At 40.1% G+C, this 17,856-nt stretch overlaps 1 protein-coding gene across 6 annotated transcripts in view; it reads right to left on the bottom strand.

Moving 5' to 3' along the window:
• Positions 1 to 17,856, bottom strand: part of LOC132378989 (glutamate receptor ionotropic, delta-1-like) — an 891,690-nt gene that overhangs the window by 112,572 nt on the left and 761,262 nt on the right. For all 6 annotated transcript variants that reach the window (XM_059946407.1, XM_059946410.1, XM_059946411.1 and 3 more), the window contains one exon: positions 12,940 to 13,059. In XM_059946407.1, the coding sequence (XP_059802390.1) occupies positions 12,940 to 13,059 (120 nt within the window). The remainder of the gene's footprint in view (positions 1 to 12,939; positions 13,060 to 17,856) is intronic.

Below are 17,856 nucleotides of genomic sequence, written 5' to 3'. Positions count from 1 at the left end.
TCCTACCATCAATCAAAAACCTAATGACTTCGCAGGACCTGCATATCAACTTTCCTTCACTGCTCCTGCACGCTGCAACTTTCAAGTGCAACCTACGACCTTCATTAAATAGTCACAAGAAAACTGAGAGCACATCACGGCGAGACAGGTAATGAGACTGCAATTAAAGGGTTTACTTCCCGACATTGATGTCTCTCAGACTGCATCTGCCAGCCTCAGTTTTTAATAGGAAAACAGAAGCTGCTTTGTTTGCAGTCCTTCATAATTTGCAACCTTTCTGTACAAGTGATATTTCAGTTGAATTCTCCATTTGCTTCTTCTGTGAACAGCCAACACAGCAGTGTGACCAAAAGCCACTTTTAGCACAGCAGCTGAGTGGGTCATCTTGCTGTGAAGTGAATGATCAGATAAAAAGGATGGCACGATTTGCACTTAGCCCCATGCCCTCTGTCTCTGCAAAGGCAAACTTCTGTCCTTGGCTTTGTAGCATTTGTTGCACTTCCAAAAGACCAGCTCACCAAATGTGATCTCTGCACACATAAACTGCACAAATGTGTTTCAAAACCACAAGATTCTGCAGATGCTGGAAATCCAGAGGCACATTTTCCATCTTCCCCTTCACCTGGTCTCACCTGTCACCTTCCAGCTTGTATTCCTTTTCCCTCCCCCCAGCCTCCTTATTCTGGCCTCTTGCTTTCCAGTCCTGATGAAGGGTCCATACCCAGAATGCTGATGGTTTATTTCCATTCATAAATGCAGCCTGTGTTGCTAAGTTCCTCCAGCATTTTGTTCGCGCTCTCATTGTGTTTCAGTGCCTGATTCTCAAAGGTAACAGTAAATGTATTATCAAAGTACATCTATGTTACCAGTCCATCACAGGTAAAGCCCACCCTACAACTGAGCGCATTTACTAGGAATGCTGTCGCAGGAAAGCAACATCCATCATCAGGGACCCCCACTATCCAGGCTCTCTTCTCAATGCTGCCATCAGGAAGGAGATACAGGAGCCTCAAGTTCCACACCCAGGTTCAGGAAGAGCTATTACCCCTCAACCTTCAAGTTCTTGAACCAAAGGGGGCAAGTTCACTCACACCAATACTGAACTGAGTATACACCTGAGAACTTACTGTTAAAGGCACCACATCTCATGTTCTCAATTTTTATTGCTTATATATTATTATTATTATTAAGCTTTTCTTTTTATATTTGCACATTTTGTTGCCTTTTGCACATTGGTTGTTTGTCCATCTCTGCTGTGTGCAGTTTTTCATTGATTTCATTGGGCATTTTCTATTTACTATGAAGACCCACAAGAAAATTAATCTCTGTGTTGTATATACTGCATGTACTTTGTTAATAAATTTACTTTAAACTTTGACATACTACCTTGAGATTCATTTTCTTGCAGTAATTTATAGGAAAAACAGAGGAACAATGAATTTTTATGAAAAACTATACAGAAACAAAGACTGAAGAATGCCAACAGGCCGAAGAAGACAAACTGCAAATAAAAATAATTCTGAGAACTTAAGTTGTGAAAGAAAATCATTGAAAGTGAGTCTGTAGGCCTTACAAACAGATCAGAGTTGTGGTGATTTAAATTATCCAGGTTGGTTCAGGAACCTGACGGTTGAAGGGTAATAATCGTTCCTGTATCCGGTGGAGTGGGACCTGAGGCTTCTGTACTTCCTTCCTGATGATAGTGGTGAGAAGAGGACATGGTCTGGATGGTGCAGATCTCAGATGGTGCGTGCTGCTTTCTTGTGACAGTGCTCCATGTAAGTGTACTCAAGGATGGGGAGGGCTTCATCTGTGACGGACTGTGCTGTATTAACCATTTTCCATAGCCTTTTCTGTTCCTGGATGTTGGCAATCCTGTGCCAGGCCGTGATGCAACCAGCCAGGATACTCTCACCTGTGCATCAGTATAAGTTTGTTGAAGTTTTTGGTGACATGCCGAATCTATGCAGACCTCTAAGAAAGTAGAAGTGCTGTTGTGCCTTCTTTGAGATGACACTTACTTGCTTGTCCTAGGATAGATCTCTGATATGTTGGTGCCAAGGAATTTGACTCAGTGGCATAAAGTACCAAACTGCTGCTTTAACCCATGCTTCCAATTTCAGAAATTTTAGTGGTAAACAACTGGGCATCAATAGCACATTTAGCATGTCAAAATAAGGAGAAATCTAATTTCTAGGCATTGAAATGTGGGGTGGTTTGAATTAAATTTATAATTTTACTTTACTGCATATCATACAAAAATAACAAAGAGATGTGACAGGGCCATTTGGAAGTGATAGGGGTGGGATCTCAGGTTCTACATCGGAGACCATTTCCTCTTGTGGCCCACTCTAGCTGACTCTGTCTACCAGGCCTTGAACTGGCATGGCAGAACCACAAATGGCAGGTGGAGAGGCATGAAATGCATAAGATACTGAGTACGTGCAGCTGGCTGCATCAGCCTGGACCTGCTTACTTTCAGCGTGCAGTGAAGGTATTTCATTCCGGACTCTCAAAATCATGCTGCTCATGTGATTCCAGTCATCATTCCAGTTAAGGAGTCCCACCTCGTTTAGGTGGTTTGTAAGAACCCAGGCCTGTGTTCCACATGAATAATTCAGGATAGCTGGACTTAATTGTCCTGCACAATGTTTACCAGAAGCACATTATACGGTGAGACATATACTGCAGGTGTTGGAATCTGGAGCAAGACACAAAATGCTGGAGAAACTTTATGGGTCAGACAGCATCTATGAAGGGAAAAAGATCATTGATGGTTTGGATTAGTATCCTTCATCTATATCTGTTGTGACTTTTAATTCCAGATGAAGGGTCATGATCTGAAACGTTGAGTAACCATTTCCCTGCTTGAATGACCTGCTGAATTCCTCCAACAGTCTGTGTATTACTTGAGGAATTGATAGCAGACAACTGGTCACGCCAATGACATGTACATATTCTGCAGTTCTTTTTAAGAGTCATAGCTATAAAACACTAGGGCGCACAGGCTCAGCAAGTCCACACTGGCCTGGTCTACTGCCTAGACCGGGGGTCGGCAACCTGCGGCTCCCGAGCCATTTGTGGCTCTTTCACCTCTGTGCTGCGGCTCCCTGTGGCTTTGGGAAATAATTGGTCAGTATTTAATTAAAATGTATTTTATGTTAGTTTGTTAGCTTTTGAAATGTAATTCTAAATTTGAAGATTATGGTGATCTTGTACAATCTAAGTGTGGCGACACATTTCCTCACAATTAGCCAGCATTCCGGCTAAGGGAGATAGCCTACGGGGGTTTGTGAGTACGCGTCTTTTGCAGCATCTGCGTCCATGGGGGCTGGTTGAGGGAGGCTTAAAAGCAAGGCTGTTTAGTTCGAATAAAGTTACCTTTGACTGCAGTCTTTATTTTAGCGCTGCGTGTAGCGCTACACCGCTACAACGTGTTTTTTATCGCTATTAATATACATCACCACAGCCAATGCCTGACACCCGCCAGTGCGCGCTTTCTTTTAATTCTTCGATCCAAGGTAGGCTACCTATGTAGTAACCTTCAACCCAACGTCTTTTTTTCGGAGTTCAAAATGTTTTTGTTGCATGCAGAAATGTAATTTCGTTTTCTCTGCAGGAGTTCATCAATTTCAAAAATGCAACACATTATAGTTTGTTTATACATAGCATAAAGGCAAAAAAAACCCGTTGTATGCAGTGTTATTTCATTTTGTGGCTCCCAGTGTTTTCTTTTCTGTGGGAAATGGGTCCATATTGGCTCTTTTAGTGGTAAACGTTGCCGACCCCTGGCCTAGACCCATCTAACTACCCCCACACTGTATCCATCCATACCTTTTAATGTTAAAATTGAATTTGCATCTACCACTTCTGCAAGCAGCTCGTTTCACACTTGCACCACCCTCAGAGAGAAGAAGCCCCTCCTCAGATTCCCTTAAATGTTTCATTGTTCACCCTAAATCTATAACTTTCAGTTCTAGTCTCACCCAGCTTGAGGAGAAAAAGCTTGCAAGCACCCACCCTCATAATTCTACATACATGGATATGACCTCCCCTCATTTTCCCACACTCCAGTGAAGGAGAACATTTGACAGGCTAAGACTCAATTATGTAATATTCTTCTCAAGAGCATAGGGCCTAGCTTCACTGCTGCTAACTCAGGTAGGTTCTCCTTAGATCAGTCACCACAGACGTTCCAACAGAATGCCTCAGTACTAGGGAACACAGAAAACCATTAAACAGAATTAAAGCTAAGCATAATAAAAACGTAGCTGGGAGTCAAAAGGGATAAACATTTGAAGTTTTATTATTCATAACAGTCAGAGTAAATTAGAAATCGTTCCGATCTAATAATGCAGCTCTTCTATTTCCTTACCCATTAAAGCATGACTCATCTCTTTCAATTTCAGCCCAAGTACAAATAAACTGGAACAATTAAAATGTAGACTAGTCTCTATCAGGAGTGCATCGTAAAATGTTCATATCTGAACTGCATCAATAAATGGATTTGAAATTGCGCTTTAAGTGGAAAAAAATCAATAAAGCATGACAGCAACTTTTTTTAATCTTCTCTAGTATTTGCTGGAGTCAAAGGGCAGTGCTGAGTGCACTGCTCACTTTTGTTGGTAATCCTTCCAGCGCTGGGGCATCTCAAGAGGCCTTTGGGGCTTAATATGAATTCAAAGAGGTTGATGATGTCTCATTTTGGGACTGAGGGGAATTAGTCTGGTGCACTCGCTGAGAATAAAGGAATTCGGATTTAGCATTGAAATAGGTCAGTCGATCTTTTAATAGCAGCCATTAAATGGGGGAGCTTTGTGGCTCAAGCCTATTAACTAGTTAATAAATAGTGGCTGAATAATCTAATGATTTTTCAAATGTAATTGTACACTTTCAAAAGCCTGAATTGCGGAATTATGTGTAATCCCACCTCTGAGAACTCTACAAATAGATAGTCAAAAAGGTTAGAGAATGATTGGGAGAGGTTTCTCATACTGCACCAGTAATATTATCTCTAAACTCATAAAAACACCTGTCACTGTCAAAATGAAACATCCTGTTTTATGCATTAGCCATTCCCTAAATAGGACTGAAAATATGGCTCCTAATCTGGGATAAGTTATTGGCAGTTTTATAATATAATCACAAAGAGAAAATCTGCAGTTGCTGGAAATCTGAGCAACACACACAAAATGCTGGAGGAACTCAGCAGGCCTGGCAGCATCTGTGGAGAAAAGTGCAGTCAAGTTTCGGGCCAAATCCCTTTGGCAGGACTGGAGAAAAAAAGCTGAGAAGTAGTTTTAAAAGGTAGGAGATGTGGAGAGAGAAAATCACCAGGTGATAGGTGAAACCTGGAGGTGGAGGGATAAAGTTTTGTAAAGTAAGTTTATAATCCAAGATCAAGACCTTCAGTTCAGCAGGATGAAAAATAGTCTAGGATGCCTATTAACAAAACTCACCAAGAAAGAAAAGTAGCAGTGCGTAAAGCAGATGGGCAAATACAGAGCAAAAGTAAAGGGTTGTCTGTCTAACCTGTCTGGGTGAAGTCAACAGTTTGTGTAACAGTGAATGTGCAATGGGCAGGTGGGTGCTGGGTTTATGAATAGTAGATATGTAAAGAGTGGGGGTATACGAATGGGCAGAACATTTCAAGGGGAGGATGGAGAGTGGATGTGCATATAACAGCTAATGTTTGGGTGGGAGATACGATGGGCTGAGTAAAGGGAGGGTACATAGTAGTCAAGGTGATAAATGGGATATAAACTGGATAGAGTGATACAATGGAATGGACGTAAAGTGAACATGGTTTATAAATGATTGCTGTCAGATAGGCAGGCTACATGATGGGCAGTGATAACAGGAGAGGTGATGGGGTACAATCAATCCCATTAGATCCGATACCAGTTTTAAGAATTGAATAGGTATTCTTCTAACATAATCCTGAATAACAATAGTATACGGTAATCTCACTTAACAGACAGAAATATTTGACAGAGAGGAGAACAGCCATGCACAAAATGAGAATACAGTTGCAATTGCAGAATGTGGCAGCACAGGAACATTTTCAGCCCATCTTGCTTGTGTAGCCCCTCAAATGAACTCTCAAGTTCGTCCCTGTCTCCTCTTCTTTCTCCGTATGCCAGCAATTTCCTTTTCAAGGATGTATTCAACAAACTTTTGAAAATTAGTACTAAACTCTGCCCCCACCTTATACATCCCAACCCCTCTGTTTGCACATCAAATTCTCATTACTTCTCCTCATGTTACTAACCAGCTGCAAGTATTCCTCCGAATATACTTAATCAAAATAATTTTGAATCATCCATTAAATCTCATTGACACAATCACAACACACTTAAAATTTATTTGGGCAGGTGCAAGGATTACTCATAGAGTCATAGAAAAGTACAGCACAGAAACAGGGCATTCTGCCTATCTAGTCCGTGCTGAACCATTTAACCTGCTTAATTCCATTGACGTGCACCAGGACTATAGCCCTCCATATCCCTGCCATCCACGTAGCTATCCAAACTTCCCTGAAACATTGAAATCAAGCTCACATGCACCACTTGCACTAGCAGTACAATCGACATCCTCATGACCCTCTGAGTGAAGAATTTTCCCCTCATGGGAAGGTTTAGAGGGATATGAGCCAAAATTGGGAAAATGGGGCTTGCTTAGATATGCACCTTGGTCAGGGTGGATGGGTTGGGATGAAGGACCTATTTCCATGCTGTACTACTCCATGTTATGGTGCAAAAGTTCTCGGCATATATATATATACTGCTAGGGTGTCTAATACCTCTGCACAGCACTGTAGCAATTTTATGTATTGCTCTGTACTGTTGCAAAAAAAAACCCTTGTGAGAGATAATAAACCTGATTCTGATCTGGGTTTCTACTGTGGACTGAGAGTGAGAAAGGGGTCAGGGAGAAGCGAATCATGGGTGGGAAAAGGGGAAGGGAGAGTGGAGGAACAGGGAGAGAGAGATTCTATAATGATCAATAAACCAATTGTTTGAAATCAAATGACCTTCGCTGGTGTCTCAGGGCTACAACCGCACCAACCCTGCCACTCCGTCTCTGCCACCTGCCCGACACTCCTCCCATGGTGCTCAACCCTCACCATTCCCAACAATCTTTTGCTGCCGCCAGATTTTCAAATTTGCTCTCCGCTCCACTTTGACAAATAAAGTACAGTACAAAAGTCTTAGGTGCCCCAGCTACATATACATGCCTAAGACATTTGCAAAGTACTGTATAACCCTTTGAGTTTACCTTGCCTTAAATTTCTCTGCTGCAAGGAGACCAAACCCAGCTTCTACACTCTCTCCACCATGATCCATTATCCCTGGGGCAAATCTGCTCCACAATATCTTGAGACTCTTCCTGAAGTGTTGTTACTTTCATTTCAAGTGGAGTCCTTCTCACTGAAATGCGAGGCAGACAGCAGAGAGCACAGATGCTTTAACCCACAACTTGTTTGTGAGGTGGAAATCTATACAGCTCCTAACAGTGGATAAGAAGCAAAAGCTGCCTTGCAGGCAGTGCTGAATGAACAATGTTAGAAGGTGGATTTGAGAAGATAGGGTCAAATATCCTGCTAACAGTCAAAGCAGCAGACTTTAATGGAGAAATGTTTAATGCGCTTACATGATCTTTTCTTTCTGCAATCTAGGAAAGGCATTATAGCACTTAAACAGAGATAGATTAATTCTGACATTAAAAAGAGGAGCATCATATGAACCCATTAAGCCTCTATTCATACTGTAAGCATAAGGCTGAATATCATGTGTCAATTTTAACTCCTAAAATTAGTTTTGATGCTATAATAAAATTCAAGGTACCACGACAAATTAACTCGCATGATTATTGGTTGAAGCTAGGTGCTAAGAATGCATTATATATTATTTTGGAATATATTATTAATGACTTTTGCCGTATTAACCTGTGCGACCACAGTTTTTTTTTATTCCAAAGGCACAGAGCACAGCTCCACAGCTTTGGCAGGGTATCTAATTGAGATTTTGAGCACCCATTTTATTCAATGACACCTTGGAAGCCTGTGCCAACTGCAGGAAGAAGTTCCAGAAGTAGTTTTATTTACATTTTAATGCTGGAAATATTTGAGAACTGAATTATTTTCATTTCATTTGTCTTCCTCCCCAAATTGCCAATTTAAAGGTTAAAACAGCTTTACAACACATAATTGCTAGGTAATTTTAAATAATTGCCTTTTAAATGTGTTTAATGATGTATTTCATATGGCATCTTTTGGAATGAATGACAACACTCAATATCCTATAGTTATCCATTCTTATTGGTCTACCAGTTATTTTGTGCACAATACCTTGTAAAAAGATCTTTGACTTTTACAAATTGCCCTTCATTAGTGACAGAAGCAGGCTGAGTTAGATGACTTCCCTTCAAATTTGTTTATTTTAATGTGACATTGACTATAGACAGAGAGAGCAACAGAGAGCAGCAGGTGTAGTGACAATTACATTCAGGAGTAACACCATTCAATATATTGATGTTTTGATGATGCTTTCTACTATCAGTAATAAAAGCAATTCTTCACCACACTTTAACCAGGCATCAATAACATCCCATTAGTTATTTTGCTTAGTCTGTATCTATTGGCCATTTGTACACTTTGCACCTCAAAGCCCTCCAGACCAGGACTATAATTAGCAGCAAAGGGCTATTAAAGCAAAATGCTAACACCAGCAATTAAGAATCTAACAGATAAACACTAAATGCTCTTAAACCTAGTTTTGATTTCTCCAGCAACATAGGTGATTCTCGGCACAGCAATCATCCCTACAAAGTCAAGGGGTATTCAAAAGATCAAACACAGAGCTGCTACTGTCTATTAGCTGACAATATATTTTATTACATTAACATAAGAACATGGAGCAAGTACAGGCCATTTGGCTGGTGAATCCTGTTCCATCATTCAATAAGATCATGGCTGATTTGACTGTGGAGACATTCCCAACTACCTTCCTTTTCTCCACATTCCCCTGCTATGCAAAATCTATATTACTGTTTCTTAAGTATATTTAATGGTGTAGCCTCTTCTGCTTTCCTGGACAGAGAATTGCACTGATTCACTACTCCCTGGGAAAGGCAGCTTCCCCTCATCTCTGTTCTTAATTGATTCCCTCGAATCGTGAGGCTGTCATAGAAATCAGTCAGTAATTTCATATCGAACTATTCACTTGGGCACTTGAAACCTCCTTGAAATTTTAACTATCTCACTGTTCTGTCTGAGTCTGAATCTAGGACAAACCTGTAGTATGAAGGCTTTCTCTCTGCTAACAGAAGTAAATGGGAAGAGCTGCAGACATATGGAACACAGACATAAGCACATGTACTGATACTGTAAGTGCTCCAACATGAAACCAGTGAAGGGGAAGGCAAGAAAGACTGAAAGGCCTTCAAGTTAAAAATCTCTTAATAATTGCACCAATTTTACAGAGCCAAAGACTGCTGAGAGATTTTGCAATTTGGTATGAAGTTGATGCTATAACTAAATAGTAAAGAAATAGAGGCAGACTTAATCCAAAAGCAAAATATTGCAAATCCCAGAAATCTGATATAATAAAAAAAGACATTAGGCAGCATCAGCAGAGAATAAAAAGTATATTCCAGTTCAATAGCCATTTATCAGAATCTTTCTTGCTGTATATTTCTTTTTCAGCTTAATGTTACGCACAATACTGGGTCAAACTGTGCAATTATCCAGAGAAAGATCCTATGATTACGTGAGTGTTAATCTCTGAGAGAAGATAATCACAAGCAGTTTGGAATCAGAGGATGGCACAACCAACGTGTTACCGTTCCCAAACAATTAATACCCTGGGCACTCTTGTCTGATGACTTGGACACTGTGACTTTATGAGACCATTTGAACATTCCATATCTAATACTGCTTCATAAGCTAAAAGTGAAATAGGATTTGTAAGTAGCTCAGAAACTATCCGCAGAGCAGGAAACTGTTGCTTTAGGTGGACATGACGGGAAGTGCAGAGAAACAGTAATAAAGACTCAAAGGATGAACATCACAGCTGTTACTCTTCAACACATAGAGCAAGCATTTGCAAGCAGTTGTGAGATCAATAGAGTAAGGGGAATTAAAGAACCAACAAAATGAATGTAAAAGAACGACAGCACACTGCCTAAATGGACCTTTGTATCTCCCTGTGCAATACAGTGCTTTAGAGTTTAGAAAGAAAAAAACTGAAGTAATGTTAATCGCAAAAAGTGACACACACATACATATATACATATATCAATCCTTCGTTGACAATGTTTACTAGACAAGGAACAGAATAAAGCAATAGTAGTTGATTTGGAAATCCTGAATGACAGTAACGTTAGGAAGAAAGAATAAGAGAAGTTGGAGAAATACCTGGGCTTGAAAGAAGGATGTGGAAGGTTAAAGCCAGTGGTGATAGGAGCACTTAGAGCTGTGACACCTGGACTGGGAAAGTGGCTCCAACAAATCCTGGGAACAATATGAGATCTCGGTCCAGAAGAACACACCACTAGGAACAGCAAGGATACTACGCCGAACCCTCAGGCTCCCAGGCCTCTCTGGTAGAAGACCCGAGATTGAGGGAAAAATACACATACACACCACCCACAAGGGGTGAGGAAATATATATATAAACAAAAAACATCCAGTGAATAGCAGTTCTGTTTGTGAAAAACTCCTTGTTGATTTGAGAGGTCAGAGGAGAAAGGCCAGATTAGTTCAAGCTAACAGAAAGGTGACAGTAATTCAAACAACTATGCATTAGAAAAAGGTGGTGTGTGCATTTACTACAAATTATAATTACATATACATACAGTGTATATATATTTTTGTTATAATAATATTTTATAATTTATAGTGTATTTTATGAATTGCATTGTACTGCTGCCACATAACAACACATTTCTCAACATACGTAATTGATAATCGGACTCTGGTAAAAATGGACTTTGTAGTTTCTGAAAAACAGCGGTTTATGAAGCAAATATACTGCATTCGTGAACTGCATTGCCAGATCAAGGGAGGCTGCTGTGTTAAGTCTGGGTTTTGATTACACATGGTCTCTGAAAGCAGTGAGACACGCCCAGTTCCTGACGACCAGCAGCAGAGGACAAAGTTGTGGATAAAAGATAAACAGGAGAAAGTCGGGCTGTTCAACCTTGGAATAAACAACAGGGACTGAGTCTCAGGTGAGTGAATGGCTTGGAGAAGGTAAAAGTTCAGTGTAGCTTCTGGTGAAATTGGTGAGCAAAGAGTCACAACATCACACTGGAGAGAGAATCACTTATGACAGATAGGAACATTTTTACAAGAGAGGTCAGTGAGTGGAATAAATCAAATCTTAGAGACCAACCTTTTGTCACTTATGAAATCAGTTGATGTTAGGCAAGAAGATTTTGAGTCAGTAGGTGAACGTGAGGTGAATGGTCTCATCTGTAATTATCGCACTGCTAGGGCTGACAGATTCAAGAAAAGAGTTGCACTGCATAACTGGTTGCATTTGATCAGTAATGTTTTCAGTGATGGACATGCTGTCAGCTAAAGCCAGGGCGACCTCACTTTTCTACAGGATCAGCTCAAGCCTATGACTTTGAACCTGACAAAATTACTTCTTAATCCCAGTTATTACGATGAGACCACAGAGGGCCTTCCAGTTTCTCAAAATGTGCTTATATAGCATCTAACATAAAAAATGCTCCCTATCTGCCCATAAATCTGCCCCAAAAGTCTGACTAAAATGTGCCATACTCAGCATCAACTAATGCAATGAAACCTGTCAGGCAGTATCTAGAGCTGGGGTTCTTAACCGTTTTTTAGTCACAGACCTCTTTGGCAGTCCGGTGAACCCTATGGACACCTTCTCAGAATAATATATTTAAGTATAGAAAGTAAAATACTTAGGACTACAAAATCAACCAATTATATTGAAATGTAGTTATCAAAATGTTAAACAAAACAAATTTGTGATAAAGTGATATATGTACTTCTTTGTGATTTTATTGGTGACAAAGTCACAGATACTGCTAATACTACTGTGGCTTGTGTCTACATTCATAATTGAAGGAAATGCTAAATTTCAGTTAGATATTAGTGAAAATAAAGATGTAATTTTTTTCCCCATCTAAGTTTATGGGCCCCCTGGAATCTATCCATGGACCCCTTGTATCCCAGGTTAAGAACCCCCGATCTAGAATGTTGGCTTTGCAGAGAAACTAATTAAGGGTTAAAATGTTCAGGGGCCAACATACCATAACTGAAGGTGAACATGAGTCTACAAACAGTCAGAAAATTTATATTAAATTACCAGGTTGGTGTTCTCAACGCAATTATTCTTCATTCAAAATGGCTCATTGCTTATTTATTTCACAGCATTTTCAGGGAGTTTGCTATATTCAGGCTGCCTGCTGTATGTCTGTATAACACCACTGACTATGCTACAGAGATAATGAAGTAGCTTGAGTACACCAGCGGGACATAAAGATGCTGCACCATTACAAGTTTGTGCTTTCTTCCTTTAATCTCTCAGGTTGCAAATTCTTTAGCAGTTTCACTGTCAATCATTTTCTCCACATGTTCTGTGGGTCAGTAAGTTGTTTCGCTTAGAATAGCATTTATTCCACAGATGAGTGGTGCAATAGAGCTTCCAGATGGTAACATGCAAAAAAAACCTCAAATCTTAACAAGTATTAGGGGAGATTATTACAAGCAGATCTTGAAAATAGCATGACTCATTAAAACCAGCAGAGAGAGACAACATTTTCTAAGCAGAAGAAATAGCATTGGCTGACACCTATCAGACTAGAATCTAGTTTGTGAGGTTTATACTTTATTTGCTCATACACCATTCCAAACCATGTTGTGCAAACAGAAGAAGAGAAACAAAAATATGTACTTACCCTTCGAACGTCTTTTCCAAATGTTTCACTGTAACTGGTGCCAAGGATCTCAAAATTAATATTGATGTTAGATACTCCATCAGCAAAAGCCATGGTTCCAGTTAGACCTGTAATTTGGCCCTAAAGGGAAGCAGAAGACACAATAGGTCGAGACATAGGAGATGGCAGATACTATGATCAGCAGTAAATAAAAAACACAAATTGCTCTGGTACTCGGTGGGTCAGGCAGCATCGGTGCAGGCAGAGGGGTGGTCAACATTTCAGGTCAGGACCCTGCATCAGGACATCATATTTATGATGGAATATGGCCAACTTCATATAGCTGCCACTCTACCCAAAAGTCCCTCATTTGATGCACTGATCATCAATGCTTTATACAATTTATTATTCTTGAATAATTCTGAGCCTGAAGAAGATGATGAAAATGACAACTTCAACAGGCTGCTCTGAATCTTATAACTGCACTCAATCAAAATTATTTTATAATAAGTCCTTGCGTGCAGAATCTCAACAAAATAATTTTCTAACATTACAACATATAATCCAATTGATTGAATCAAATCCATCCATTTGCATCCACGGAGAGAGAGAAATGAGATGGGATTAGTACAGGATTGTTCTAGTAAAGAGCTAGCATAGACTAGTCAAAAATCCCTTCTCCACACACTAAGCCTTTAGTTTAGGTTTCAATTTGATTTTTTAACTGATTAAAAAGAATTCAGATAGATCCACTCAGTTGCTATTATATGAACTGTAATGAGTGAAATCAGTTCCAGTAAGCCATCCTTCTAAACAATATAATGCATCTTAGGCAGCATTTTCTCTCTTAACCTATAACACCAAAATAGATTATCTGGTAATTTACCTGTATCACCGGGGTCCTGACTGTGCATACATTCACAAGAGTTATAATAATGGCTATACTTTATTGGTTGTAAATTGTGTAAGGACATACAGTGTCCATGAAAAATGGCCTATAAATAAATAGATGCATTTTACCAGTTCTCTTTCGCTGCCATCATAGCAAATCTTAAATGATCCAGATCAAATGCAAGTTCATTTGCCTGAAACATGAACTCTGTTTTTCCCTTTTCCTAGATGCTGACTGACTTACTGAGTATTTCAAGGATTTTTTCTGTCTATATCATCAGTCTTGTATCATCAGGTATGGTTCATTCTCATTTATGTGACTTGTTTTCTATGTATTTCGAGAGACATATTGGTTACACTGGAATAATGTTCTTGTAAGGGAATCAAACACACACATTTTCAGAGAACCAAATACTGCTGTTCCTCAAAATTTCTCTTGAAATCAAGCTACTTGCAATTTTGAAAATTCAGAGATATACTATCATTAAACTATATTAATCACAGATTAAGTACAACTCAGAATCAGAATCAGGTTTATTATCACCGGTATGTGACGTGAAATTTGTTAACTTAACAGCAGCAGTTCAATGCAATACATAATCTAGCAGAGAGAGAGAGCAAAAAAAACAAATAAATCAATTGCGAATATTGAATAGATATAACAAATGTGCAAAAACAGTAATGCTGTATGTTAAAAAAGTGAGGTAGTGTCCAAAGCTTCAATGTCCATTTGGGAATCGGATGGCAGAGGGGAAGAAGCTGTTCCTGAATCGCTGAGTGTGTGCCTTCAGGCATCTGTATCTCCTACCTGATGGTAACAGTGAGAAAAGGGCATGTCCTGGGTGCTGGACGTCCTTAATAATGGACGCTGCCTTTCTGAGACACTGCTCCCTAAAGAGCACTTTGTAGGCTAGTGCCCAAGATGGGCTGACTAGATTTACAACCTTCTGCAGCTTCTTTCGGTCCTGTGCAGTAGTCGCTCCAGACCAGGCACTGATGCAGCCTGTCAGAATGCTCTCCACGGTACAACTATAGAAGTTTTCAAATGTATTTGTTGACATGCCAAATCTCTTCAAACTTCTAATAAAGTATAGCCGGTGTCTTGCCTTCTTTATAACTACATCGATATATTGGGACTAGGTTAGATCCTCAGAGATCTTGACACCCAGGAACCTGAAGGTGCTCACTCTCTCCACTTCCAATCACTCTAGGAGGATTAGCATGTGCTCCTTCATCTTACCCTTCCTGAAGTCCACAATCAGCTCTTTTGTCTTACTGATGTTGAGTGCCAGGTTGTGGCTGTGGCACCACTCCACTAGTTGGCATATCTCACTCCTGTATTCCCGTAATCATTGTTACAGTGAACATAGGTATTTATTTTAATATTATATTTTAACTTTTCATAAATGATATGGCAGAGGCGTTTTACATTCAAGGGAAAATAACAATTCCTTTATTGTCAACCAAGTACAGAACAAAAAGTGTAGTAAAAAAAACTTCACATTGTTACGTCATCATGTCAGACCAACCTCTTAAAGTGAACCCCAACTCAGGGACCCAGACGGGGTCTGCAAGACTTTACTTCCTACAAAGCAGAACCCAATAGCATGAATGGCAGTGATGCTTCACTACCAGATGAACTCAATGCCTTCTATGCACAACCACAGCTGTGAAGATCCCTGCTGCGCCTGATGGCCAATATAAGGCTGTCTTTAAAGTGAGTGAACCCTCAGAAGGTGGAAGGTCCCGATGGAGTATGTGGTAAGGCTCTGAAAACCTGGGCCAGCCAACGTGTGAGTACTCAAAGACATTTTCAACCTCTCACTGCTTCAGGCAGAAATGCCTAAGAAGAATAATGTGGGTTTGCCTTAATGACGATCACCCAGTAGCACTCACATCGACAGTGATGAAATGCTTTGAGAGGTTGGTCATGGCTAGACTGAACTCCTGCCTCAGCAAAGTCCTGGACCCATTGCTATTTGCCTATTGCCACAATAAATCAACTCCAGATGCAATCTCAATGGCTCTCCACACAGCTTTAGACCACCTGAACAACACAAACAGGATACTGATCATCAACTGTCGTAGGTGTTTGTGTTGGAGGATACAGGAAGGATGTGGAAACCTTAGAAAGGATATAGAAGAGATTTACAAGGATGTTGCCTGGATTGGAGAGTATGCCTTAGGAGACTAGGTTGAAGTTGGAGTGACTGGGGATGAGAGGCGACCTGATAGAGGTGTATAAGATGATGAGAGGTATTGATCGTGTGGATAGTCAAAGATTTTTCCCCAGGGCTGAAATGGTTGCCACAAGAGGACACAGGTTTAAGGTGCTGGGGTGTAGGTACAGAGGAGATGTCAGGGGTAAGTTTTTTACTCAGAGACTGGTGAGTGCGTGGAATGGGCTGCCAGCAACGGTGGTGGAGGCAGCTATGATAGGGTCTTTTAAGAGACTTTTGGATAGGTACATGGAGTTTAGAAAAATAGAGGGCTATAGGTAAGCCTAGTCATTTCTAAGGTAGGGATGAGTTCGGCACAACTTTGTGGGCCGAAGGGCCTGTATTGTGCTGTAGGTTTTCTATGTTTCCATGTCTATAGCTCAGCATTTAATACCATCCCAAAATCTAATTTAATACATCATTCCCAAAATCCTAATTGAGAATTTGCAGAATCTGGGCCTCTGTACCTCCCTCTGCAACTGAATCCTTAACTTCCTAACCGGAAGACTACAATCTGTGTGGATTTGTGACAACATCTCCTCCTCGCTGACGATCAACATTGGTGCACCCCAAGGGTGTGTGCTTAGCCCACTGCTCTACTCTTTATATACACATGTCTGTGTCTAGGCACAGCTCAAATACAATTTATATATTTGCTGACGATACAACCATTGTAGGTAGAATCTCAGGTGGTGATGAGAGGGTGTACAGGAGTGAGATATGCCAACTAGTGGAATGGTGCCGCAGCAACAACCTGGCACTCAACATCAGTAAGACGAAAGAGCTGGTTGTGGTCTTCAGGAAGGGTAAGATGAAAGAACACATACCAATCCCCATAGAAGGATCAGAAATGGGGAGAGTGAGCAGCTTCAAGTTCCTAGGTGTCAAGATCTCTGAAGATCTAACCTGGTCCCAACATATTGATGTAGTTATAAAGAAGGCAAGACAGTGGTTATACTTTATTAGGAGGTTGAAGAGATTTGGCATGTCAACAAATACACTCAAAAACTTCTATGGTTGTACTGTGGAGAGCATTCTGACAGGCTACATCACTTTCTGATATGGAAGGGCTACTGCAGAGGAATGCAAGAAGCTGCAGAATGTTGTAAATCTAGTCAGCTCCATCTTGGGTACTAGCCTACAAAGTACCCAGGACATTTTTAGGGAGCGGTGTCTCAGAAAGGCAGCGTCCATTATTAAGGACGTCCAGCACCCAGGGCATGCCCTTTTCTCACTGTTACCATCAGATAGGAGATATAGAAGCCTGAAAACACACACTCAGTGATTCAGAAACATCTTCTTCCCCTCTGCCATCTGATTCCTAAATGAACATTGAATCTTTGGATACTACTTCACTTTCTTAAAATATACAGTATTTCTGTTTTTCCACATTTTAAAAAAATCTGTTCAATATACATAATTGATTTACTTGTTTATTTATTACAATTATTTTATTTTTATTTATTATTATTTTATTGATTATTATTTGTTTTCTCTGCTAGATTATGTACTGCATTGAACTGCTGCTGCTAAGTTAACAAATTTCACGTCACATGCTGGTAATAATAAACCTTATTCTGATTCTGATGTGGGTGATTCTGAATTCTGTATATATTTCCACCCCTCACATTACCCTACAATTTCCTGTATAATGAGAATAAATTGGAACTGTTTTTTGTGCATCAGGATTCTGTGTTCAAAACTGAATGAGATGATGACATTGCTACTTGCAGATAGGACTCTGGGACGTGGTTAGTCACAAAATGAGAGGTGCACTAAAATATTGGAATTTCTGCAAGCTGGCTTTCACAAGCAAACAATAAATTCT

This window comes from Hypanus sabinus, chromosome 21 (assembly GCF_030144855.1).
Source record: "Hypanus sabinus isolate sHypSab1 chromosome 21, sHypSab1.hap1, whole genome shotgun sequence".
Taxonomy (NCBI): Eukaryota; Metazoa; Chordata; class Chondrichthyes; order Myliobatiformes; family Dasyatidae; genus Hypanus; species Hypanus sabinus.
The sequence above is the reverse complement of the archived record's forward strand: the minus strand, read 5'-3'. Positions and strand labels throughout refer to the sequence as shown.